This window comes from Hemicordylus capensis, chromosome 3, assembly GCF_027244095.1.
Source record: "Hemicordylus capensis ecotype Gifberg chromosome 3, rHemCap1.1.pri, whole genome shotgun sequence".
Lineage (NCBI taxonomy): Eukaryota > Metazoa > Chordata > Lepidosauria > Squamata > Cordylidae > Hemicordylus > Hemicordylus capensis.
The window spans coordinates 132,120,014-132,147,595 of record NC_069659.1 but is presented as its reverse complement, the minus strand read 5'-3'; the positions used below and the strand labels follow the sequence as shown (position 1 = coordinate 132,147,595).

At 42.3% G+C, this 27,582-nt stretch overlaps 1 protein-coding gene across 8 annotated transcripts in view; it reads left to right on the top strand.

The window, feature by feature from the left end:
• The first annotated feature begins 372 nt into the window (after positions 1 to 372).
• The window catches only part of MGAT4A (alpha-1,3-mannosyl-glycoprotein 4-beta-N-acetylglucosaminyltransferase A), a 109,425-nt gene continuing 82,215 nt past the window's right edge, over positions 373 to 27,582 (top strand). Inside the window, exons 1-3 of one of the 8 annotated variants that reach the window (XM_053305699.1) lie at positions 701 to 844; positions 3,852 to 3,950; positions 6,671 to 6,995. In XM_053305699.1, the coding sequence (XP_053161674.1) occupies positions 6,902 to 6,995 (94 nt within the window). In that variant the 5' untranslated portion in view covers positions 701 to 844; positions 3,852 to 3,950; positions 6,671 to 6,901. The other 7 variants (XM_053305697.1, XM_053305698.1, XM_053305700.1 and 4 more) reach the window with 7 other exon arrangements.

The window sequence follows — 27,582 nt, the reverse complement described above, 5'->3', positions numbered from 1 at the left end:
TATCGACTAGCAAACAGCCTTGTGACACGTTAAAGACTAACATTTATTTTTGCATAAACCCTCTCTCATATAAAATATCAACAGACGTCAGTCCGCTTTCTCCCTGCTCTCCTGTCCAAGGACGGACTGGGGATCAGTTTATCCTTCCTACAGAACACACACAGCTGCAATCATCTGCAGACTTACCAAGGAGTGCCCCCCTCTTGCACTCAGCACAGCAGAACTTACTCCCGAGTAAATATACACCACAATCTACAACTCCACTCCCCATCCTTAAGCCACCACTAGAATACGAAAGAGAAAACTCGCGAGAGTTTTATATAAAACGCTCCGCTCTGAGATCGACGTTTCCCTACACCATCCGTTGGGAAGGATCCAACGGATACGGGCTGATGATTGGTTCCTTTTGTGGGCCTCCTTGGCTAATGGCAGTCCGGGAAGGAGAAAGGAGGCGGGTGCTTCAGGCGTAGAGCGGGTTAGAACTGCGCCGGCTGGGCGCAGTGGTTGCTTTGGAAGCGGTAGGTTTCCGTGGTGAGGACGGACTCGGGTGGAGAGTGCTGTGCAGCGGCAAGGGCAGCAACAGTCGCCCCTGGTCTTGCGCACTTGTCTCCTGCGAGAACGCGCACGCCGAAAGAGCGCGGAGCTCCCCCTGCAGGAGCGAAGGGCATTCTCAGTGGGACCAAGGTGAGCGCAGCGGGAGGGGAGGATGGAGTACCCCGCGGAACCGCAGCATCCATGCCAGGCTGGAGAGACTCTGCCGCCCCGTAGGCTCCCTCTCCAGGCTGGTTGTCTCTCAGCAGGCGGCCCTCGGAGGGCTTAACGTGGCTCGAGAGCGGCTTGCAAGGTGTTGATAGCGCGGTGGTGAGGGGGCTGGCTGGCAGGCATGCGAGCGGGGTGCGGATGGCACAGCCGGCAAGCACTTTGCCTGGAGCCGTCTCCCCTGGTTATGCCTGCGAAAAGTCAAATGGGTACTAGGGCCGCTTTGGTGTACGCGGACTGTGCAATGCGACATCTCTGTGTGCGCTCAGGGGCGGGCAGGCGTAGATGGGAGAGGAGGAAAGGGCAGCCTGCTGGCGTGACGGACAAGTGGAGGAGGGAGCTGCCGCTCGGTACTGGCCTCCTAGGGACGTGTGAGTGAGCGCACTCGGGCAAACTCGCCTTGGCTGTGGCTGCCCTTAGAAAGGAGGCTGTGCAGAGGTGGGCTCTTACTCCGCGGATGTCGCCTGCTGCTCCGCACTTGACTTTCTGATGAGGGAATCTCTTCCCTGAAGGGCCGGCGGGGGGGGGGGGAGTATGTTAATTGTGACCCATTATGTGACGCGTCAATCCGCTATGAAATGGTAGTTGTATGTGTGGGGAGAAAAGACCACTGTGCTCTTGAGACAGAGGGGGGGGGTCTTGCGTGGGCTCTCTGTGTGTGTATGTGTGTATATAAGTGGTCAAACTGGTGCTCTCTGTGAGTATAAGGAGGGGGGCGTTTGTTTCTGCAATGGGAGGTGGGTATGTGTGAGATGTGTGCACTCAAGATAAGGAGTTGGAATAAGGCAAGGGGTTGGGCAGGGCTCAGACTATGAGAGCACCAGCGAGAGAGAAAGAGAGAATTGCCGACTCTGAAGCTATTCCTGGAGATTTCCAATGTCTCTCACAATAGCAAGCCATCAAAATGACCAGGATTCCTTTCAATGGTCACCTGGTGATGGATGCTGATCCCTGGGCACTCCAGGCCAATTCTGAAGGACTGATGTCCCTGGAGCAGGAACTGAGAGGAATACAGGAAAACATGGTTGTGTAGTATTCTGTATTTGTGCTCAGGATGTTGTGTTTAACTTAGCTGCATTCCTCTGCTGCTGCCCTTGCATTTGGGCAGTATGTACCCAGGTACAGGGCTAATGCGAGCACACCAACACTCTTTGTATTCACAGTCCCCTAATCTCCCCAAGTACGAAGTTTGTTTGGAGCGGCAAGCGCTGTACGCATGGAGAGTTTCTCCCTGTGACTGGGAATTTTAGGTGCCCAGAAGGTCAGGGAGACCTTCTTCCTGAGCACCTGGTGTTCTAGACCACAGGGAGAAGCTCTCCCCAAAAGCAGTACAGACTTGCCATATATATTGTAGGCTTGTGTTTGAATGTAATATGTACACACCTGTGCATATATTTATAAGTAGCAGCATCTTTTTTTCACTCCTGAGATGTCAGGTAGTGATACTGGTGTATTTGGGGAGTGTGTGGTTATGGAGTGTGCCACCATGGGAAATAGGAGTCAGCTGGCATAGTCACATTTACCCTGCAATGCCTGAGAAGGACTGTAATTATTCTGCTTCTTCTTCTCTGAACTTCCATCTCTCTCCAGTTGTTCCCATTATGCAAGTGAATATCACAGCCTGTGACATGATGCATGTGTGCTGAAGGGGGTGAGGTGGCCTGTGCATTGAAATTATTTTTAAGCTTTGCTGGTAGCAATTTTAACTTTTCACCATAACTGCTTTTGCTTATAATGAAGTTTTAACTTGGTGATTAGTAGTAGAAAGCGGTATAGGCTTGTAGTGGGAAATATTATGATGTCCTCGGAGGAAGACCGGGATATAAATGATAGATAGATTGATCTTAGCCTTGATCTACAGGCAGTCATGCGCTGCTACATGTGAGAATCAGTGCACACCTGCCAAATGCATAGTTAGTGCTGTCAGTTTTGACAGTGCCTATCACCTGTTGCTTGGAGTAAGGGGGATTTGGATTCTGTCCCTTCAGCTCTCAGCTAGGTTATAGGTGTTGGGGATGTGCACGAGGTCTGGTGCAGCATGGATAACTTAAAGGCAGTACAGGGATGACCTTCACACAGTGCCCTTTTGTATATTTGGGAACTGATCCAGAGAGCTTCTGTGCGGGGGTGCTGAATATTGGGAGTGATCATGATGTAGCTATAAAAATACCAGAAGCATTTATAGCAGAGTAACAGCTTTTGATATCCTGAAATGTTTACTTTGTTACAGTTATTCTCGTTTGGTACTATTTTCAGTTCACAGTACAGAACTTGTTATAGATATCTTAGACTCCGATTTGTTGAATGTGGTGTATGTACACCTGTGCATCTATTTATAGACAGTAACACAATCTTTCCTGATATGTTGGATAGTGATACTAGTGAGTTTCTGCAGAAGGTGGGAGAAAAGCAGAGTCTCGCTTCTCTGGAGTACTTGAAAGAGACGCTATCGGAGCTGAAACAAAGGATTGGGAGTTTCTTCCTCGTAGTTCTGTCATTGGATTAGTATTCTCACACTGATTTTTATTATCCTAAAAATATACCCCCACACATGTACGTGTACACACACACCAAGAAAATGGTGAGCTGAAATAGCAACAGTCTTTCTAGGACATTTAAATACTGATTCGGTATGCTTTTCTCATTTTAAGTACCTTTTTAGATGCACTTACTTAAATACTGCAAAAACTGAAGTGGGTTGATGCCTCTGTTGTTGTCGTCTCTGTATAAAGCAGTAAGAAAATGCTTCTGGATTGAGAGAGCAGTTCTGTTATGTGCTTTAGTGGCTTGATCCAGTGCTATGTTTCTAGTATGTGTCAGTTAAGGATGCAACTGTTGCCGTTCTGCCAAATGTTGGACACATTTCTTCTCTTCCTGACACTATTTTAGAAGCTGTGCTGGTGTTCTCCCCTTGGCTTTGCTGAGGCATAATGGCAACCACAGTAGGATTAGGATGGCAACTAGAGTAACCTATGCTAGTGGGAATCCATTACATTCAAAATACAGTGTGAAAGGTGACTTGCTGTGTCTTTATAGACATACAAAACGTTTTCCCCAGCCTAATAAAATCTCTCTCTCTATATTTCTCATAGGCATACCTGTCACTAATCCCATGCGTGGCAGCTCTCACGAGAGTTTGTAGCAAGCTGCTGGTAGAGGGAGAGGAAAGTGCCAGCAGAGAGGCGGGCGAGGTGGGAAACAAAACAGTAGTGGTGGGGAGAAAACAGTACTGGTGGGGTGGGAGGCTGGGCTGTGGGGGGAATGGTGGCGGTGGCAGGTGGGTGGGGGGAAAGCAGGGGCAGGCAGGGGGGAAGAAAACAGCGGCTGTGGACAGGGGAAGAAAGTGGTGGCGGCGGGCGGGTGAAACTAGAGGCGCAAATGCTCTGCACCCGGCCCAGCTAGTTCTTATTAAAGTATGTATTAGAAAGCCACTCCCTGGATTTTTGTGTTTTCTGTTTGGGGAATAAAAAATTAAAATTTTTGCTCATTTGTGTAATTTTGATAGCGCCTTGGTTTTACCTTTTGACTCAAATGGATTTTAGATAATCTGATGTGGTGATGTGTATTGACCGTCTAGAGAATGGCGAATACTACTATTACTATTTATATACAGCTTTTCAACAGAAGTCAAGTTCTCAAAACAGTTTAAGGTTCATGCAAGTGACAAACTACAGTTCAAGAGTAATAAGAGGTTTTGAAAACTTGAAGTAACTTTTAAATGCACCTGTTTGGAAAACCAAGTAACTTTTATAGGAGTCTTGAAGCCATGTGTAACTTCTTTATGCTGCTTTTACTCATTTTACTCTCTAGTTCTGACAAAAAAATTGTATCATCTGGCCATAAAATTATAACATCCTATAAACCCCTGCTAACTGAGCAAAGAGACACCTTTTAAAGTCGTGATTCTCTTATATTTAGCAGGGGGAGAGCAACTGACCTTATCCAACTACAGCACAGCATCCCTCCAGTGGCTGTTGATGGTATCTGCCTTATGTTTCTTTTTAGATTGTGAGCCCTTTGGAGACAAGAGACCATCTTATTTATGTATTTATTTTTTCTATGTAAACTGCTTTGAGAACTTTGGTTGAAGAGTGGTATATAAACATTCATTGGGATAATATAGATCTGTACAGTGTCTAGCAGAATTACTTGATTCTGCAGTAGAAATCATTTTAGAGCCAGCTTTGTTGTAGCTGGATTACACATGCTAAGTAAGGGGCTAGTAGAAACAGGATTTCTTCTCCTAAATAATTCAGTACCAAAACCCACTGAGGAATAGGAGCCATAATTTTCCTCTGATTCTCCTTCTCCCAGTATTATATTGTATTCATGTGAGTAGACCATTCCTATGAACAGTTCTACATGGGCAAGTTTGTTACTGTAAATATAAGTTATTTACCAGCACCAGTACACTACCTCCAGTGACAGTTGCTGGTGTCTATCTTATGTTTCTTTTTAAGATTGTGAGCTCTTTGGGGACAGTGATCCATCTTACTTATGTATTATTTCTCTGTGTAAACTGCCCTGAGCCATTTTTGGAAGAGTGTTATAGAAATAATAATAATAATAATTATTATTATTATTTGCCTGAAAGAGCATGTTGGCATATTTGGTGCTGCCTTCCTGTTTCTTTAAACATGTAAAGTAAAAGTAAAGTGTTCCATCAAGTCAATTGTGATTCCTGGCACCCACAGAGTCCTGTGGTTTGTTTGTTTGTTTGTTGTTAAATTTTATTTTTAAATTTATATACCACCTTTCATTAAAAACAATCACAAGGCAGATCACATAGAAAAAATTAAAACAGGACTATAAAAATAAACAATTAAAATATTATGCTAAATTATAAAAACAGATCTAATTAAATTTTTTAAAATACATACATAAAAAATAACCATACAATATACAAAGAAGCAGCAATGGAGACAATCACATAAAAGCCTGAGTAAAAAGCCAAGTCTTCACATGCTTTCTAAAAGCCATGATGGAGACCGAGGACCGAATAGTTTTCTTTGGAGAAATACAGGAGGGGTTTACCATGGCCTCCTCCCACATAGTATGAGATTATGCCTTTCAGCATCTTCCTATATTGCTGCTGCCCGATATAGGTGTTTCCCATAGTCTGGGAAACATACCAGTGGGGATTTGAACCGGCAACCTTCTGCTTGTTAGTCAAGCATTTCCCTGCTGCGTAATTTGGTTAATTTGATCTTCTCCCCGCCCCCCACCAATGATGACTTTGTATTGTCCTTAAACTTTTTAAAGTGAGTTCACTTCTAGCTTGTGTGGTTAAAACTGTCATGCAGGTCCCTCCACTTTATTTAAATGCAAAAGAAAAAATGACACCTTTCTCTTCTCAAATGAATTAATTTTTCTTACATTAGTCACATTCTTAAATAGCTGTCTTGGACTGTTCTTTTTCTTAGTCAAAAATTTATTTCCCCACAATTATTCTTAGCCAGCCTAACAAAGCAGGGCTTTTACATTCCTTTTGGAAACAATAAACTCGCCAAGAGGTGTGTTTACCATTAATTTTTACAACTACATTCGCTTAGTTAAATATGAACCATAATAACACTGGTGATTTAAGTCTTGATATAAAAACATTTAACATTTTTATGAGGCTTCAGAATGTGCAAAGCTCTTCACATACATAATCTCTGTATTCCTTACCACAAGCGTACACAGCAGGTCTGTTATGAATGAGATGAGGCAGAGGATTGAGGCTACACGATAATGGCTTGACTTTCCCAAGACCACGTAGTAAGTCAATGCAGATGTGAGATTTTAATTAGAAATTTCATGGTTCATAGCTCAGACTCCTAGCTGTTACTAACACTTCTGTGTGGTACTTTGACATTATTTTGCTATCTTTTTGCATGTTTAGTCTGAAACTATTTTTTTTTCTTTGTAGGAAAGAGTGGGGGAAATAGTCAATTCTATGAAGTCTTCTGAAAGAGCAGCAGTCTCCATTGCTAAAGCTACCATCTTGGTTCTACAGTCATTTGGAAACAAGAGTACAACACTCTTCTCTGTTACTAAATAAACAGCATTCATATTGGGATATATACTAGCATCAAGCCAACAAGCAAAACTTCAATCTTTATCGCTGGCCGAATATAAACCAGTGTGATGTTGAAATGAGATGAGGCTCCGAAATGGAACTGTGGCCACCGCGTTAATTTTCATCACATCTTTCCTTAGTTTGTCTTGGTATACAGCATGGCAGAATGGGAAAGGTAAGTTGCATATTTCTTGACAAGAAGCGATTGGCTGTGTTGATGGTGTGCTGAATTTGATGGAGGGATGTAGACTAATTTCAAGTTTTTTTCTTTTAGGTATATAGGTGGAGACTGTAGTCTGTGAAAAGATACAAATTGGTTAGTCCTTACGGTGTTACAAGACACTCTATTTTTGCTTTAACATACAATCTGTCTGTAGGATACATGGACTCATAACACAAACATGCTGTCAGTTTCTGCTCAGAATAGACCTACTTTGTACTGTGCTATGGCTTAAACAGAATAGTGCAGCTAGAGAGACTCAGCTATATCCCATTTCTTTTTAGTCTCGTAAGCACAGAAGGAAGGAAGCATAAGGCAGTTATATTATTTATCTCCTTAAAGAGCAAGAGCCTGTGACCTGAGAGAGGTAGATTGTCCCCAGTTTTCCTGTTGTTTGATAAAGTAATGGATTACTTCCTGTTGGTTTGATGTTCAGGGAGTGATGTGAACTCCAAGAGGAACATATTTCAGTTTCCACCTCACCTCTGCAGTGATGATTAAGGTCTGGTGCCACTATGCTGGGGTTATTGCTTCTGCATGATCAGAAAATGAACCCCAAAGTAACTCTGATTCTAGACTTCCCAGCATGGACTGCAATAATTGTTCAGGGAATGCAGGCAAATATGCCCTTGGCCTCTCTTTCTCTTTCCCACCTTCCCTGGCCTTTTGACTTGCGCTGAGAGCCAATACTTTCTAGTTTTTTATAGCTATTTATCTTCAGCGTTTGGGGTCTGTGTGGACAAGGCCAACATATCATCAGGAAATATACCTACAAGTCTTCTGCTGAAGAACATAGCTGTTTGCTTGGGGTGGGGTGAGAGTTGAAGAAAAGATTTTGACAAGATGAAATACTTTGGTAACACTTTTTATCAAGATAAACCATTTTTTCCGAAGAAAAAAGTGCCACTACACCAAAATAATAAAAAAGCATACATCTTACTATTTAGTGCTGATAAATTGATAGCACTAATAAACTTTATTTGCTTTGGCACATCACAGGTGTTTCCTTTGCCAGTGTCCATGGTACAGCTGTGTTGGCCCATTGTGCAGTTTAAATCCTTTCATCAGTCCTATGTTTGGTAAAGTTCATATACTTAACACTGTAGTAATTCAGTACAGACAGATCATCCTCTTAAAGCTCGCATGCACTGTAGTTGCTAAACGTTTCCTTGTGTGCCTTTTAGACAAATGATATTTGTGCAAAACAATCTCACTGGCAATCTTTTGTGATGCCAATGGGACATAATCTTCAAATAAGAAAGTAAATGTAAGAATATAACAAACACTGATTGGCAGCTTGCCGTTTCTCTCATTAAAGAATTGGAGGGAAAACTGGCTTTAGTACAAAAGCAGAGTTCTGTATGATCCATCCATTCCTGGGCCACTGGCCGGGGGGGGGGAATATGTCCATTATTTTAGATAAGTAAACAGTGAAAATAAACTGCTCCAACTAAAACATCATCTCCTCCTTTTGCTGTTAAAAGGAACGTTCCTCCTACCATATACCCCTGCTATAGCAGCATTGGACAAAACTCTGTAAGCTAAAACATGAATGGCATCTTTACATCACCACCAAACATTCATTGGAGAGTAGAGTGTCTGGGCTTACATATTTTGTAAAAGTATCCGAAACTTGATTCAGAGTAAACATGTTCAGAGTAGAGAGATTAATCTTGCTGATCTTCTATAAAATAGTTGAATCTATAAAGCAGGGGTGTCGAAATCAATTAGGTGGGGGGCTGGATTTGCTTCCAATGCACCTCCAGGAGACTGCACATATCATTCCGACCAAAAACAACCATATATACTTACTAATTTATTAAGCATATTTATTAAATTATGTTAATGATAAAATAATAAAATTGTCAACATGTCATATGACAGAAATTAAACGGATTTCTCACAGATAAAATAACTGAAATTAAAACAGAACTTTAATAATTTTAATAAAACTACTTTAATAAACTATAATTAACTTTTTAAGTTAACTATAAAAGTTAGTAAAATCCTGATAATAAAATATTTCCGACAAATAAAATAACAAGATATTAAAACAAAATAATTGAGTCTTGATAGAACCACATGCTTAACTATAAAAGTACATAATACAATACTGATACAAAAATAATTTTCTACAGATAAAATAACAAATTAAAACAAACACACTTTAATAATTTCAATAAAACCACATAATAGTTGCTACTGCTTCCTTGATGCCTGGCACCTCTTTGCTTGGACCACTGTGTCAGACTCTGTTGCCAGATTTGGCTTTTTTAAAGCCAAATTTTGGGTTACGGCCCATTTGACTCACGAGTATACCCCTTAGGTTCTGGAGAGTCTGGAGCAAGTGACTGGGCTGAGGCAACCTTCAATACTGCTTTGAGGTCTGTGTCCTGAAGTGAGAGCATAATTTGGACTTGTTGATGTTCATAATGGAAAACAGCTGCTCATAAACATATGTTGTCCCAAAGATGGACATGGCCTGGGGTAATTTGGTCCCACATATTGATATGCTCCTACATCAGCACTGGAAAATTTGCCCTTCAGAGCACTATTGCACTGCAGGTCAATTAACTCCATCTGAAGGTCCTTTGACAGCTCATGCACATTGACAGTAAATGGCTTACAAAGTCTTTCTCCAAGGATTTTGAAGTTGGAAAACCTCTCTTGAAATTCAGTTCTCAGGTTGGAAATTTCACTGCTGTATTTTGTGAATGTATCAGGTGACACTGCTGTTCCTGTGTTCCAAGACTTCAAGGTTGGAAAGTGTGCCAAATTGTCTGTCAGTTGTTTTCCCCACAGCTGAAGCTTGACCACAAAAGCATGGATGCTGTCGAAAACATCAGTCACCACTTTATTGCACCCATCTTAATGTTCAGGCAGTTCAGGCGCTCGGTTATGTCTATCATACATGACAAATCATGCAACCATTTGTTGTCCTTTAGTTCTGGCATAGCCTGTGTCATCTGTGGTGGGTTTTTGAAGCAACATTGGCTTGAGATGGTGAGAGATGTTTTCCAATAAAAGAACATGGTGGTGGGGAGGAGCCAGACTGTCAGACAGGCAAAAGCTACTGCATGAGAACCACTCCAAACAAAGTGGCATGAGAAGGATGACTTAGTGATCTAAAGATACTGCATTCAAACTGAGCACTCCACTGGAGGTGTGGATTTGAATCTCCCTTCTGGGAGGGCTCCATAGCTCAGTAATGCCTGCAGAAGGTCCCAGGTTCAATCCCTAGTATCTCCAGTTAAAAGGATCCTTGGAAAAGCTGGGAAAGACATTCTGCCTGAGTCCCAGCAACTGGTTTGCAAACGCACATGCATAGAATCGGACTGTTTGTCTCTATGAAAGCGGGGAAAGAAGCTTTTGGAACGAACATGTGGGTTGCTTTGAAGATTGGCTGGTTGATCTTTATTAGGCATATGCTTTCTTCCTCTCATCTGCTCTGTGTCAGTGTACTAGACTGTTGAACCTGAACATCAGCAAAATGCCTGGATTTTGTAGGGCATTAGGTTCATTTAAGTGGATGATGAAAGTGCCAAATTAAGAACTTTAAAAGAAAGCTCTTTGAAATTAAAGGCATAGTTTGACACATTAGCTCGTGTAGATATTCTTGTTGCTAAAATTGCAACATTATTTCTTTCATTGTAGAATGAAGCTCTCTCTCCTACAATCCATTGGAATTTCTGTTGTGCAGGGACATGAAAATGAAGAGTTGTATAAATTTCATGGATGTGCTTCATGGGAGTGGTGCAGGGGAAAGAACTCATTAACTATTGTGGGGTTTCTAGGGGGTGTTGTCTGTCTCATGGTTTCTAATTGATCCAAGCCAAGCAAATGTGTACAACTTGCTGGTGAGGCCTGTCATTGACTTAGCAAAGTTATTTTGTGTAGGTTACACTTATAGGCAAGTTCAAGAAATTAAATAAGTTTATATTAATGTGCTTGCAAAAGGGAAGTAAAAGAACAATTTCGAATTTGTAGGATTTCAACTTCAAGCATTATTTTATTGAATAATTAACGTACATAGTAATTAAATCTGAGAAAGATCTGCTTCTCTTGGATGTGATGTTACTTTTGGATTATTTATCTGAGTGTTATAAATCTGAGAACAATAACAGTTAAAATATGAGGATATACAGAACTCCATCTTAAAAATGCAAAAATAATTTAAACCATCTACTCAGCATATTCCAGCAGAAAAGCAATTAAAAAGCAAAAAAATAAATAAATAGTGCATTTAGCTAATTTTAAGTGGCAGGATTGGTTATGCAAAATTTGGTATCTGTAGGTGATCATGAAGTATGACTTTTATTTTGCACAAAGAAACCCACAAATGGAATGTCAGCGAGTTCCTCAATGAGTTCTTGACCCAACTCAAGAGTTGTGAGGGGCCAGCTTGGCCCCTCCTGGCCGTGCTGCTGTCCCTGGTTGGAATCCAGCATTTTCTGCCATGCACAGGCCTAACAGTCAGTTTCAAGACAAAGTGACTTTATAGTTGTATTGCATTTTGAGCCTTTAGTTGAACACTTCATGCACTATACCAGGTGCTCATACTTTTCTGTGAGCTAAATGGGGCAACGGTTGTAATCTGGGCACTTTCAGTATTAATTTCTATTGATGATGCTTAAGCGTACTATGGAGTAAATAGGATGGGGTAGTATCCACAGTGACACTCACAGAATACTTGCAGTAGGTTGTGTTACTCCGCAGTATTGTGCTTCTGCTAGCAGAAGAGGAGCTAGTGGAACAGGTAGAATGCATTTTGTGGAGCAGCAGCTTGCTTGTGCACCGTATTGTGCAATACCTTCTACTAGTGCAAGAAGTAGCCTGGAGCAGAAGTTATATTCTTGGGACAATGACCTTGTGCTATGTCCTTCCACTAGTGCAAGAGCATTTGCATTGGTACAAGACTACTCAGCATAATAGTCCTAATAAACTCTGACTCGCCCCATAGAAATCACTAGGAACAAAATGATGTGCATTACAGGTAGTTGCAAGGGGTGTTAATTTTTGGCTTTTTCATGTCTTTCTCTTTTCAAAGAGCTTTATTAATCTCTGGTTTTTGTACCTAGTGCCTCATTCATCTAAGGCATAATTTCCTACATGCCGTTTACATAGCACACCAATGCCCATTGTTTTACTGAGGATGCAGTCAGCTTTGCGTATCGGGGAATTGCTTTCACTTTTGTGCTAGTCAGGTTCCAATAAACCCAATCTTATTCGCAGTTGTGCCAGTGCATTTTATATAATCTGGTATTTGTGTAAATGCTGATCTTGCATGTACCTTTCCTTGAAAATGGTAAATGATGTGTTTGCCATATCCTGTTGCTCAGTTCAGGGCAGGGTGGATTTGATTTAAATCAAACTGATTTAAATCACGATTTAAATCACGATTTAAATCACTAGCAGGGTGGATAAAAATAAAAAAAATCCGATTTAAATCAAAAAAATCTGATTTTTTTGATTTAAATTGGATTTTTTTTATTTAAATCGGATTTTTTTTATTTTTATCCACCCTGCTAGTGATTTAAATCGTGATTTAAATCAGTTTGATTTAAATCAAATCCACCCTGGTTCAGGGGAAGTTGCCCCGTTTAGCATATTGACTGATGTGGTCCTGTTTGAATGAGCAAGCTACTGGTTACAGTAGACAGTCTACACTTGTCTGAGCATTGAAACACTGGAGGAGATGATCTGGGAGAATTGTGGCAGCTGTTTTTGTAAAATGTATCACAATTTCTATTCTGCTCTTCAACTGAAGTTTCCAAAACAGGTTACAATGTCAAAAAGTAGGCCTTCCAGTCCAACTGACAGAGAAATTGTTGCAAGTCTCGACATGGACCTCCCCAAATATCAGTGTCTGATTGGAATTGATTCAACATCTTACTGACATGATGCTGTATGGCTTCCCCTGCCCTCTCCCTGTTTCCTCTTTTATTTGGTCCTGAGGACTGCCACACAATGTTGTCTTCTGGAAGCTGGAGCAAGCTGCCTGGCTGCTTGCCCCTCCCCTTCAGCTTTAAAAAAGCATATATTTTTGCATCCTTTAAAAGAACTACACACCTCATAATGCACCACACTGCTGGGAATTTAGAAAGGTTTAAAGGGGGAGGGGACATTCTAAAACATAAGCTGCAGCAAAAGGTAAAAGTGGTGAGGCTTGCCTCTTGCTGCAGCTTCTGTTTAAAAATGTGCCCTCCATCCCCCCGCCTTTTAAGTGTTTAAGAGTGCAGTGCATTGTCTGGTGTGTAGTTCTTTTAATGGATATAGTCATAGCCGCTAGGGATGGGCACAGAACCAGGCATGGGTGGCTCGATGGCAGGGGGGTGTCTCACTTTAAGGGCAGGGGAGGGTGCATTTACCCCTCTCTCCGCTTTCCCCTGCCAGCTCCCAGTATTTTACACATCCTATGGGGTGGCGACGTACTTCCCTGCAACCCCATTTGCTCTTCGTTTGGAAGTAGCTGACGTATGCCTGCTGCTTCTAGCCACTTCCGGCTGAAGAGCAAATAGGGTGGCAGGGAAGTACGCTGCCGCTCCATAGGACATGTTGAGGGGGGGAGCGGAAGGAGGGGTAAGTGCACCTTCCCTCGCCCTTAAAGTGAGACACACACACCCGCCTTCGAATTTTGAAAACCCCACTGCTCGAACCTTTTCGGAGGCCCGTAAAAGGGCCTCTGAACAGGTTTGTGCACATCCCTTAAAAGAATTACAGTTTCCACAATCCACATGCTAACCAGGGTCTTAAGGACCTTAAACAGGAAAATGTGCCTTTTTAAAAGCAGAAGTGTCTGCGAGGGGCAGATGATTGGCTGCAACTCAAAGAGCACATCATACTGCTGTCCTCAGGTCCAGGTAAATGAGGGGAACAGGAAGAGAGCAGGGAAAGTACAGAGGAAGGCAGGAGAAAGGAGAGGGATGAGGAGAGGGCAGTGTGTGCAGGTGTTCTGACAGACATGGCAGAACTCCACTAGAATTAAGATAATGTAGGTGGAGTTACAACTGTCAAGAGCTCCCTCCTGCCATTGTGGAGTTCATTCCAATAGTCAGGGGTCAAGAAGTATTGGCTCACTTCACCAGCCAGACAAACCTTTTATTTGCTGGATAGTTCCTCAAGTTGTGTTGGTACAGGCATCATTTTCCACAGATGAGTAGACAAGTGGATTTCCTGACCCCTGCCAATAGTCTCTGACATGGGGCATATTGGACCTATCTGACTATACAGTCCTAATAAAAAGAGGATAAATATATCAGAACAGCTGTCAACGGTTCTGATGACAGTTGGTCTCAGGTAGGCTGTTGGAAAGGGCCCTGCTCTGCGACCCTTCCCTCTGCTGCAGCCAGGTGGGATGGTGCTTGAGGGAGGAAGCCAGGTGACAGTTGGCTGATGGAGGGGGCCTGGCTCTCTGGCCTTGACTGCAGATCTACCTAAATTCTACATGCCTGTGGGGTGTGCGTACCTCAGATTGGCCAGTCTGGTCTCTTGAGTACATTCTTGGATGTTCCACTGTGCATGTGTGTCAACTCTTCATGTGAACCATTACTTGCATAAATAGATGGACTTGGTCTGTATACTAAGTATCTGGTTGGCCTTTGCACGCAGCTGCTCTTCGTGCTCACTGCTGACTCTGCTTTTCACTCTGTGCATGCAGAGGACTTGTGGGAGTGGCTGGGTTCATTTTTCACTTTGTACCAGGCTTTGGAGACACTTGGAAATAGCTATAAAGACTGTTGCTGCTCTGGAGCATCGCCACAGGCAAGTGTGAAGTTAGTTCTGAGTGTGCCGGAGAACTTGGGATTTCTTTCCCACCTATCGTGCAATGAGAGATATTCTGAAAACTTGGGGAAAGGGAGAGGTCGCTTGCATTGTGCTGGATGCCGAACACCAGCAAGATTTATGATCACTACTGTTTACTTGGCAAATCACATTTAAGAACACCTGTGATTTGGATGTATGAACAGCTCTTGGGTACCATGGCCTGGGAAATCTAGAAATATGAGGCCAACTACTTGTTGATCAAACTTGAATCCAAATAAGTGTAGGCTAGCAGCATAAATCAGCTTCAGTTAGCCTATTATGTATGTCAGTTTTAAGAGAGCAGTGGACTGGGCTATCTGCTCAAGAGGTCATATAAAGTTTGTTTTATAGCATGATCATAACTTTTGAGAGAGAAAATTTTAAAAATCAGGACCTGGCAATTCCCAGATGCCAGCTTGCCATGTTGCTTAAGCCAGGTGATGAATGGACGCAGCCTGAAGGAGGAGTGAGCAAACAAAGTGGGTACAGGTGGCTCCCTCCCTCTTCTGAGTGTGTCAGTTAACCACTTGCCTGAACTAGATGGACACAACCAGGAGGAATGTGCTTGTGTTCTCCTCGTCCTGGTCACATCCATCTGACTGAGGCAGAGGATGGACCAACACAACCAGAATGAGGCAGGAGCTAGCAAGGCAGGGAGTCCACCTCACAGCTGGAGTGAAGGGTGTTTCTGGGGGGAGGCAAGCAGTAAATGTCGCCCCACAGAGTGGAGGGCATTGCTGGCAGAGAGCGATGTCTCCAGTGAGACATCAGAGAGTAGTCTGGCTCTTAAATTTTTGGGCTCACTCCTAGAGCCACAGGAAACTTTTTTGAGAGATTAAAAAAAAAAAAAATCTCAGTAGTGACCAGGGATATTATTTTGTCTGCATGCGCTGCTCTGCATTGTATGAATGCCTGTACACACATAAATTAAAAGTTATTGGTCATGTCAGGGGGCTGTGTTTAGTAATCTGACTAGTTTGAAACTAGAGTAAGATTGAGTAGAGCAAGCGTGTCATTTGTATGGGCCATGTACTACATGCCACACCTGTGTGCTCCTCAGAAGCTTATGCTTTCTCCCTTCCCACTCTTGCAGGTCTCGTACTGGCTTGTGTTCTGAGTATGGCCAAAGACTGAGAGTTCACAAAGCCTGTACTAGAGTATTGAGTTTCTCATAGGCTAACGCAACTAGGCAGTGTTGAAACTGGTTGTAAGAAAAGTTGGAATCTGGCTAGCACATCGGAAAATTCACCAACGATGCAGTGATTTATTAAGCAGCTGTGCTGTTGATGATTTATTTGAAAACTAATGGGAAATGGATGAGTATTTCAACTGAAGAGCAGTAAATGCTGTATTCTTATTAAAATATATATATATAAATTACTAAGCAGCTTACCTTGAAATAGTAACTAACATTTGCTAAAAATCTCTCTGAACATGAGCAACAACCAGCATGACTGAGGCTTTTCTTGAGAAAATAGTGGTTGAGGATCGTTTAGTTTTTACTGTTGTGAAAGCTTTAGGTAAAAAATAGCATTTAGTATTTCATAAGCTCACAGTCATGCCTTGTGAGGTGTAATTCTCATATCTCTTTCACACGCACACACCTCTAAGTATTATCTGTGTGTGCACCCTCTTTGTATAAACTGCTTGCAGTGCCTTCCAGTGTACTTGGAAGGGAAAGTGTCATGACAAATGTTGAAAGAGGTGGTGTTATGGTATGAGACAGGTCGGTTTGAATAAGAAAAGAACATTGCATACAGTTGAGGGTGTTTGTTAATGGGAAGGGAAAGAAGCAGAAGTATGGTGAACACAAGCTGAAGTCTAGCTTCTTGTGTTCTTGACCTACGGTGTAGTATGAAAAATCATGTAGCCCTCTTGCTAAAGCTAAGCAGGTCTAGTTCTGGTCAGTGCCTTGATTGGTTACCACCCGGGAACCCCCAAATATGCTGTCTTGAATTTAAGGTGGAAGAAAGGAACCCCCGGGAACCCCCAAATATGCTGTCTTGAATTTAAGGTGGAAGAAAGGCGAGAGATAAATGTACTCAATTACTGTTTTGTGCTGTGATTGAAGATGTGAAATATGGGGAAAGCCCTTCAGAAAAGAAAACATAATGTGATGAACACTATAGCAACAGTATCTCTCAGGGTTTTGCAGGCAGGGCAACCTGTGGTCCCCACCCTTTAACTTCTGAACCTCAAATACCCTGGCAGAGATGAGCTCATTTGGAGCATACAAACATAGGAAGCTGTCAGACCCTTGGTCCATCTGTCTCAATATTATCTACACAGACTTGCAGCAACTCCCCAAGGTTTTGGAAGGGAATCTTCTTTTCCAGCCCTACTTAGGACCATTGGAAAGCATGTGTTGTACCACTGAATTATCCTCCCTCCCCATGATTGCAACAACAGATTCTCATCACAAAACCTCATACAGGTTCCATATACCATGGCAATCTGGAACAAATAATCATTGGCCTTGATGATATATTCACCAGGTTTCTCAGGTGTGGGAAGGCATGGATGCATATGTTTTCCCTTCTCCATCCAGCATGCAATTTCCCTGCTACTTAATCATGCAGAGTAGTGGTGGTGATCTGAACTGTCCCTTAATATGCAGTTAAAATAAGTCGCATTTTATCTGTGTGTTGAAGGTGGCTTGGATGAAATCCACCCCACACCTGATTAAGTGATTACATAGGATGCTGGGTGTGGAGAGGGTTGTTCATCCCCCCATGCATAAGAGACTGGCAGATATATTAAACTAGTTGAAAGGATTTGCCAATACTTTGACTCATTTTCCTTTACAGATAGACCTGTCTGTACGTTGTGTGGTGTGAGGACAAAAATAATTATCTCCGTTCCCCAAGATGGATCAATATTGTTCTGGCCTTGCTAGAACTAGAAGAGTATATCTTGCTGTGCTGCAGTATAGAGGCCCTGGGCAACTGTCCCCTTAGCCGCTCACCTTCACATGGCCCTGAGCCAGGTAATCCCAATACAGTGTTCTTATTAGATAAATTGTGGGGAAAGTAGCTAGACCTCTAGAAAACAAATGGCAGATAGTTATGCTTTAGGGAGGTAGTAGATCAGTCACATATCAGTAACTATTCTGGGACTGGAATGGGAAGGAACCAAGATGCTAGTTAACAAATTGGGGATGCATTTAGTACATACTTTATCTTCCCATACCAGTCACAACATATGTGCCTGTTGAACATGGCCTGACAAAGCCCAGGTACCAGGGAGCTATGCCATTTAGACTAGAATATTCAGAGGTAGAATTATTGGAGGTAGAGTTATTTAATACACAAAATCCTGTTTCTGTTCCAAGTATATTAATTGTAAAGAGGATACAAGTAAACCCTGTTATCTGTGGAGGTTCCATTCTCCACTATAACCCTTGAGAATCAGGGAGTGGTGGTGGTCCCCAAAGCTTCAAAAACCTAGGGGGGAAGGGTAGAAATAATGGAAATAAAGTACCCTACCATGCTTCATGGGTCTGCAACTATCCCACAGTGCCCCCCCAGTTCAAAATCTGCCACCTTTCTGTGACTTTTTCATGGGAGAATTTAAAAATAAAATAAAATAAATGGGCCACAAAATGGCTCCCTTCCTTAAAATGACCTCAGAGGTCATTTCTAGCCACCCCAAAACCACGGATACATGGAAATTAACTCTTTTTAACATCAACCCCCCCCCGCCCAGTGTATGCTGAGGTTGGGTGTCATTTACTGGACCGCGGATACACAGAACCACAGTTATTGGGTCCGAATGGTGAGGTTTGCCCATTTGAAGCCCATTTGCCCTCTCCCTCCACAATGTGTGTCCCTTAATTTGGTAATTTTGTCAGGGGTCTCTGTCTGATTCCTAGATACAAAGAACATTTGTCAGTGCACGGCGTATCCCAGCACTGAATTCTTGTAAAGCTGTAGAAAATATAAAGGAAATAAAATTTGATTGACCCACCCCCTGTCCCATGCAATTCCTTTGCATTTGAAATGTGTCCTAGTTCCTATAAACACAGCAGCGAATGTTTCAAACAACTTGCATTGCTTTGCACTTGTGTCATCTTCTGCTCTTGAAGTGGGAATACCTGAGAGTGATGGAATGTTAGTAAACAGTTTTTTAAAAATGTATGGAACATGTGATCACTTGACAGCATGTTAACAATACAATGTCCTTTTACAATAGTTTTGCTGTATATAAGTACAGGCAACATGTAGAACACTAATACAGTGTTATCGCTGTCCAACGTTGGGCTAAATGCATATTCATTTCAACCACTGGTCCTGAATTAACATTAAAGTGGAGTGGGCAAAAGAGTATTTAGTTTGAATAGAAAATTGATGTTGCACAGGTTTATGGCCTAATATGATATTGTGCTTTGGGACTCTCTGCATTTTTACTTTTTAAAAAAATGAGCACATTTAGGTCTAATACAGACATTAAAAGTACCAATTGGTAACCCATGGTTAAGTAACAGGAAGCAGGCTTTGGGATTGCTTGCTCCCCTATCTCGCCCACCCCGAGTACACATTTTATTTGCAGGGCCTAACACCTTGAATTAGCTGGAGTTATATCTAACCGGGGTACCTGCTTAACCTAGGATCTGAAACAAGCTTCAAACTGTGATTGCAGATCCCAGGTTAAGCAGAGGCTCCGGTTAGTCTTAAGTTAATTCCAGTTGGGCCTGGTCATGTAGTACCTTGGGATGCAAAATGGGGTGTGTATGTAATAATTAACCAGAGTATATAAACGTCTGCTTTGCTTTCTTATGTATCTGAAGTGGCATTAAATCTGTCTGCTTTTTAAACTGAAGTATTCTTTATGCTTTCATTTAGAATGGAAAGCTTGCTACCTACATAGCATTAAACCCAATTAAGGTGTACCAGTGTTTCTTGTAGCAGTTCTAAGATGTCTTTGAGACTTAAATACAGTTTTATTCCTACATAAGGAAAAAGCTTAAGGATTGACATTTTGACAGCTTTTTGAACTGCTGTCTAATCAGTTACAGTGCTTTATAAGCTGATGGCAAGCTACTACAAAAATCTTGTTTGTCTGAATGATGAAATAAACCATTTGATGTCTCCTTTCATGCATACTGATTTGTCAATCTCTTGAGATTATTTAAATACCTCGTGTAAGGATTTTTCTCTGAACACAGCATAACTGCATTCATTTCTCCCTCTGTAAAAGATTTGAAATAGTACCTTACTATTGCTTTATTTTTATTAGTAAACAATACTTGTATACTGCTTTTCAACAACAAAAAAACTCTCAATACAGTCTATGTAGAAAATTAATATTGCTGTGCATATGCTCTTTGCCGGTAGGATTTATTTATTCTATAATTTTCCATAGCACCATGCGTGAGACTCAAACCTGCTTGCCTCCTGGTAGTTTGGTATTCATTTACTTACTGTTGAAAGATCCAGGGATAATTTTGAGCATCCCAGATAATTGGTGTCAAAGGGAATGTGTGAATTGTTGAGGGATTGACATGTACTGAACAGAAATATCTGGTTGAACTCTAGAGCATCTTTTCCAGGTGGGAGTACAGGACAGCTATTCACTTATGAAGCACAGAAATAGAGTAACTGAAATGGGAAGCAATTTAAATTGTTGTTACCATGGGAAAGAATTAGATGTAGTTATTCAAGAGAAATGTACATGGAAACACTCCATAAGACTAAAAATATTGAGTGGCATCCAAACTTTTGGCACAGCGGCACATCATCAGTGGAAGCTCCTTCTGCAAGCTGAAACTTGCATTTGCACAAGGATCACTTTGGCTTGCAGTATGTCCCTTTGCATGAATGAAACTCGGTTTGTAGAAGGAATTTCCCCTGATGTGCTACTGTGCCAAAAGCTTGGATGCCACTTGCTTTGTATAAATGGGGGCCTCTTTTAGTCAACTTACTGTACGATCAGACCTCTTTTTTCTTTTGTGCTGTAACTGTGCACTTGGTTCGCACATGCTCTTTTAATAGTGTGCTTCAGTTGTGGAAATATCTACTTCTCTGAGCACTCAAAGCACAGTGTGTTGTACCTGGTAAAATTCAACTCTTCTGCCCAGAAACATAGCAGAGCATGACCATGTGCCTGCATGTGATACAATTAATAACTGATACAGATTTCCCATTAAATGGCTGTGTAGTGATCAGCCACCCCTCCCCTTAATGAGTTAATTGGAAGTGAACCCTGTCCTGACAGGCTGGTGAACTCCAGGGCTCAGCTAATCAGCACATGAGGTGGGTGGGATCTAGAAAGCTGTAGGGAGGAAGAAGGCCATTCTTTGTTAGAGCAAGACATGTGGCAATGGAGTTTGCTGCAACAGGATGACTGCAGCTCTTGGAAGATAGAACTTCAGGACCTTGATTATCAACCCATGTTTGGTGAGTTCAAGGAAAAGGGAAGCTTAATCTAGAGAAAGTTTTAGTCAGACTTTGTGTTAGAATTTCTATTTCTTTGGTGTGTGTGCTTTTGCATATTCCTGATACGGTTTCATTATAGTTTACGTATAATGCAACTGAAATAAGAAACACTAACCTATACCCATCCTACCTAGGGTGTTGCAAAAGACTCTATAAACATTTAAGTGTGTCAGCAATCTGGCCACCTGGTAGGGAAGACTAGGATGATGGTTCACAAAAGACCAGTCTGGGTTACAGAAGTGAAACATGGCTCGGTAATCTCTCTCTCTCTGGCTGAAGGCTGTTGACACTAGGGATGACATACGTTGTCTTCCAGCGGCTAACTCCAAGCTGTAGACATGCTTTATAGTCCAAGCTGATAACTCTCAGCTGGCAGGGATTCAAGGCTTATCAGCCCTCTGCAAGAGGTGCTTACGTCTCCTGATAGATTCCAGATGTGCCTGCCGCCTTGTGACCCGTCTCTGCTGTGGAGTCAGTGGGGGCTGCCTGCACAATTCATCCACCGGTTCGTCAGTCCCTGTCTCTGCTGCCTCAGACTGCCGTGCCTGCTCTGAGACATCAGCTGGACCTGCCTCAGCCGTCTCTTGGGAACCGACAGCCGGGCTCTGCCTCTCAGGCACCCCTGCATCGGCTGAAGGGCTGTCAGCATCCCCTTCCTCCTCACTATCTGAGAGTGAGGGTGTGACAAAGTGTGCATTAAGACAAACTATTTTTGTAACCTATTAAGTCTTTTTAACTGTACTTAAAAGCTGAGAAAGCCTCAGATGGAAGCAGTCTGTAGTAATTGAATAAAACTGGGGTGTTTTTTTTTTAAAGTTCTTTTCTTTTTTTCAGGCCTCTCTGAGTTGGTTTTTAACTCAGGAAGAGGGGGCCTTGAAGAGGAAGCTCTCTGGTGCAAGTGCATCCTCAGACATTCAGCAACTATCAGTTTTCTCACCACATGTAGGCTTGCACATGGAAGATTGTTGTACTTATCCAACAGCAAAATAAAGAGAGTTTTCCCTGGGATTCCACTCCAAGCTCAGGGAGGTTCAAGCACTGTCAATAAGCGGGGTGGAGGTGGCAGCCTTTGAACCTACCAATAATTACATAATAGTTTTAGGAGAAGCCTAGCCAGAAAGCTCAGCAGGGATGAGTCAGCATTTCTTTCCCTCATATGAGCTTGCTCTGAGACAAAGGCTTTAATCTGCTACAGGCTGGAACTACAGTTGCCTGCCAAGATATGGCCTCAGCAATAGCAATTCTTAGCCTTTACTGTTCTTGAGACATATTCACTGTCTTCCCCTCTTCCCTTGCTACTTGCAACAGGTCTCAACACCTGGCTGCTTTTTCAGCTACTGGAGTAGTTAAGACCAAACACATGGTTAAGATGGCATCCAACCACCTTTTATCCTGAAGCACTCTAAGAGAAACCTAGCTTTACCCTAATGAGAGTATGTTTTCCCATATTGTTTGGGAGATACAGTGCAATGTACTTGAAACTTGACACAGCTGTTTATACTGAGTAAAAACTGATAAGCATCTGCCATAAATGGCAAGGAGTAAAATTACTAGTTACTCTTCTGTTTCTTTGTTTGAGTAGATTTCTGCAAATATGTCTGTTTTCAACAGACAGGGTAGCCATCTGTTGGGGGTACTGTTGCAGATTGCTGTACTGAACAAGAGTTGTCTAGACTTACAAGGCCCCTTCTAACTCTAAACTTCTATAATTCTAAGAGGAGAATACTCTATTTCTCTGTTACAGCATTCAGTGCTCACAGGAATGAAGATGCTCAGTATTGATCATTTATCTGTTCCTTTAATAAGATAGAACACTTAGGACATGATCCACTCTGTACTGTGTGCATGTTTTCTGTGCATGAAGAGAAGTCATAAGAGTTGGATGTAGAATTTTCTTCTTCTAGCAGCAGAAGGGGAGAACTCAGCAGGGCACTGCGTCATGTTCCTCATCTCTTCTTGCCTCTTAAAATACCTGCGACAAGGCTTCTGGAGCAGTAGCAGGTAGCTTGGACTACCCAATTCCTATGACAACAGCAGCAAAGACGCTCTGCAGGAATTTTCTACATGCATGTTTTAGGGAGAGGGCCTTCTTAAATGCTCTGTCATCTGCAAAATCCCAAAGGCAGGAAGACTTTAGGTGGGGACCTTGGGTAGGCAGAAGAACTGGGCTTGAGGAGTGTGTGGGTGTGGCAGTGGCTTATTCAAAGGAAGCAGAGAACAAAAGGGCTCTTTATATCAAATCAGCATACCTGATTTGGGACTAGATTTTTTTGGCATTTGTGGTGCTCTGGTGGCTGAAAGGCTCTCAAGCCTCAAATACATTTAAATGCTGCTTTTGTTGTGTCAGGGACTCTGACTTCATCAAGAATGCACAGGACTGGGGAGGGGTGTATCACCTTTTGCTAGGCACTGGTTCAGTCTTTGCATGACACTGCTGTTTCATCTAACCAGTGACCAGATTCCTCTTTGGAACAAATACCTGTCTCTGCTCTGGTCTCATTTCTGTAGACAGCCAGTGTTTCCCAAAGAGAAGGGTGAGGGTGTGGGGAGAAGAGGCTTTCTTCTAACAATAGTGGATCCTAATTGGGTGAGAAATGTTACTTGTGACAGATGGCTTTCTGTAAACTAAATGAACTGTACTAACCGATTAGGATTTCTCCTTGAGGATAATTAATTTTTTTTACATTGCTTTCATGCTATCTTTTCTACCATTGGTTCAGGTTAAAGGATTCTCTCCTTAAAATAAAAATACTTCAGATATGAAAATGGTAGTGTTAATTATGTAAACTTGTTGCTTTGTAGATTTCAGCTGACAATGTATGTAAGCTTTAAAATTAGGGTTTTAGATCACTCAATACTAAGTTGTTTACCACTAAAGCCTGTGGCCCAAATCCTTTTTAACACTAAGTAATGGTTTTTAAAATAGGGGAGGAAAGACCTGATTGAAATCTGCCCATGTATTACCAGAGTCAATACTGAAAACTGTGGTAACTCCTAATGACAGAGGAAAAAAGCTTTAAATGCCACACTTTACAGGGTGTTTTAACAGTGTTGTCCGTTGTAAAGCCTGGGGGCCAGTGGTGGCCCCCGCCAACTCTAAGTTGGCAGCTCCCTAATCGTTTGTTGCATGGGAGACTAGAAGTGTGAACACTGTAAGATATTCCCCTCAGGGGATGGAGCCGCTCTGGGAAGAGCAGAAGGTTCTAAGTTCCCTCCCTGGCTTCTCCAAGATAGGGCTGAGAGAGATTCCTGCCGTCAACCTTGAAGAAGCCACTGCCAGTCTGTGAAGACAATATTGAGCTAGATGGACCAAGGGTCTGCCCCAGCATATGGCAATTTCCTGTGTTCCTGGCTTGTGTGAAGCTTGGGACAAAGCTGAATACTTTGCTCAGACTTCCGATATCATGTGAAGGTTCCCACTTTCACTGTTCCCACTGTGCAGTGCTATGCCCAGCGTTGGGGAGGAGGGCTCCTTTAAGGGAGACAGAGCACTCTTTAGCTCCTGGATCATCTTGGAAGGTCTGCAAGGGGTGCTGGGAAGTATAGCCCTTCCCAGATCTTCCCCACAGAGCTCTTGAGAGGTCTCTCTCACATTCGCACACCCCTCTCCCTGCATTGAGAAAAGCACAGTACTGTGTGGACATCAGTGGGAAATGGCTCTCACATTGAAGTTTTTTTGCCCAGGTGGCCCCTGCTTGAAAAATAGTGAAGTTCACTGTTTTAGCAAGGAAAAATGAGCACTGTAGTGCTGTCTCTGTGGGGCTGCTTCTAATGATGGTGCAGAACCTCATTTGGTCCACAATGCAGCTGCCAGACATTTGCCTTGGCCCAGAGATCAGAGAATGTACCTCCTATCTTATGTCATCTCCACAGGGTACATATTTGTGTTGCTGAACTCAATTTAAAGTGCTGGTCACGGTCTTCTGAATCCTGAAACCATGTGGGCCAGGTTTCCTTAGGAACCGCCTGCTCACATGAACCTGCCCAGCACTTGAGTTTGGTTTCAGAGCCCACACTTTCTATCCTGCCTTTGTGTAAGATTCAGTTGGCAGCTACAATCTGAGATGGGTTTACTTACAAGACCACCACAGAGGGGCTGTGGGCACAAAGGTAATCTTGAGGATCATATCAGCAGTGGGCCCTTCCAGAGGTCCTTGGCAGCTGCCCAACAATACCAGCCCCTGATGCCAGTCCTGCGTGGGAGCTAATGTTTGTCCTGTTACTGTGCTGAATAGATTCTATTCATTTTTATGGACTTCAGTCTGCAATATTTTCCACTGCAGAAGCAGTAGTGTGGCTGGAAGCGGGCTGCAAACCCTGCTCAATTGCTCACTCTTTCTGTTGAGAAAATACTAGCACAGTCCATCCACATATAGGTCCTGGTATCAAAGCACAAAACAAATAAGTCAAATGTTGACCAAGGAAGCCAGGCAATAAATTAACTCACTGAATTACTTTTAGTAGTAAAATAAAAATGATTCAGACTCATAAAAGATGCATTTAAAAAACCTCTTTGTGTACTAGCAAATAAATCCTTAAAGCTTCTCAGTTGTAAACAACTAATCTTTCCATCCAGATAATTGATTTAACTATCCTTATTGTTTGAAACCAATGCACAGGCAGAGAACCATATGCTTGCCTGATTTGACCTTCATTGTGTAAGACTTCTGGATTTGATGGGTTTTTAAATGATGAGTAATATATATGAACCAGGTTCTCTGATTCTATAGTTCAGAGTAGAGGGAAAGCATTTGTATTGATAACATTGCACACTAACATGGTTTGATGTTGCTTCTATGCCTGCTTTCTCTGGGGATTTTCCTGCCCACCCTTAATTGTAGCAAGGGGTTATTTCAGTTATAGCCATGTAGCTGGGGTAGGCTGAACAATAGATCAGGTGGGTCTAAAGGGGAACCTCCTTGCTGTGCTTAACAGATCTCGCCCCGTTTTGAATTTGTCCCTCAAAATCAGTATATTCAAGCATGCTGTCCAGGCTTGAAATCTGCTTAGTATTTCTTTTAACTTAATAGTAGGATGCTTAATTATTCCAAACCCCACCCTCATTGCTTTATTAATGTTGTGGTGTGGGTGTGTGTTGTATACAAGGACTTTTATAGTGCTGAAGGTCAAAGGGCTGTCCTTGAATTTTGGTTTATGGTTGGCCTATTTTCTTTGCTACTTAAACTTATTACTGGTAGTCATTTTCAGTAGTACCCAGGAAATTTCAGACCTGCATGGGAAATGAAAGGGTGGGGAAAACCACATCACCAGTCAGATCATTAACATTTGTTAAGGGAGCAAGAGGTTGCCGGTTCGAATCCCCGCTGGTATGTTTCCCAGACTATGGGTATGTTTCCCAGACTATGGGAAACACCTACATCGGGCAGCAGCAATATAGGAAGATGCTGAAAGGCATCATCTCATACTGCATGGGTGATGGCAATGGTAAAACCCTCCTGCATTCTTCCAAAGAAAACCACAGGGCTCTGTGGTCGCCAGGGGTCGACACCGACCCGACGGCACAACTAGTATGGTGGTAAGAGAAATTCTAAATGTGTAATCAAAACTGTTGAATATGCCTGCACCCCTCCTCCAAAACCTCCTACTCTTGTTTTTAGCTTCGGGCCACCTTGTAAATATATAAAGCGGAATGGTTCTTGACATCTGCTTAACCATCATTAAGCAAGTGGTTGTATTGTGTGTTTGATCAGTCCAGTGACTGATATAAACATATATCATATATAAACATCTGCTTTGCTTTCTTGTTTAGCTGAAGTGGTATTGCAGCTGTCTGCTTATTAAACTGGAGTGTGTTCTTTATGCTTTCATTCAGACTAACTTAGTCTAGATGTAGTCCATGAGCCAGGCCCACACATTTTGGCCATTGATACCATCTCAGGGGATGAATGCTCATAGTGCTTGTTGGCAATGTCTACCCTCCTATAGATAGAAAATAGGTGATAGCATTGTTGCACTTACAACTTTCTCTATCACCACTTCTTTATCCTTACCCCCAAACGATTAGGGTAAAATTGCCCTTTTTTGCAAAGAGGAAAGGGTTAGGATAACAAGGGGTTTGGTTAACAATGAACAAATTGCTGTATTCTCTCCACGGAGTAATCTTTGGGGGACATTCCTGCCAATGTTAATTTCTATTCTACTAACATTGTTGAAATTTTATAGTAGTTTTTGTGTCTTAAAACTTGTAAAGTTTTTAATCATCATTGCAAATCTGGCCACTCCAGGCCCAATGGTCAGGACAATAAAAGCATAACACATTGGAAGCTGAAAATATTGCAGTGCTA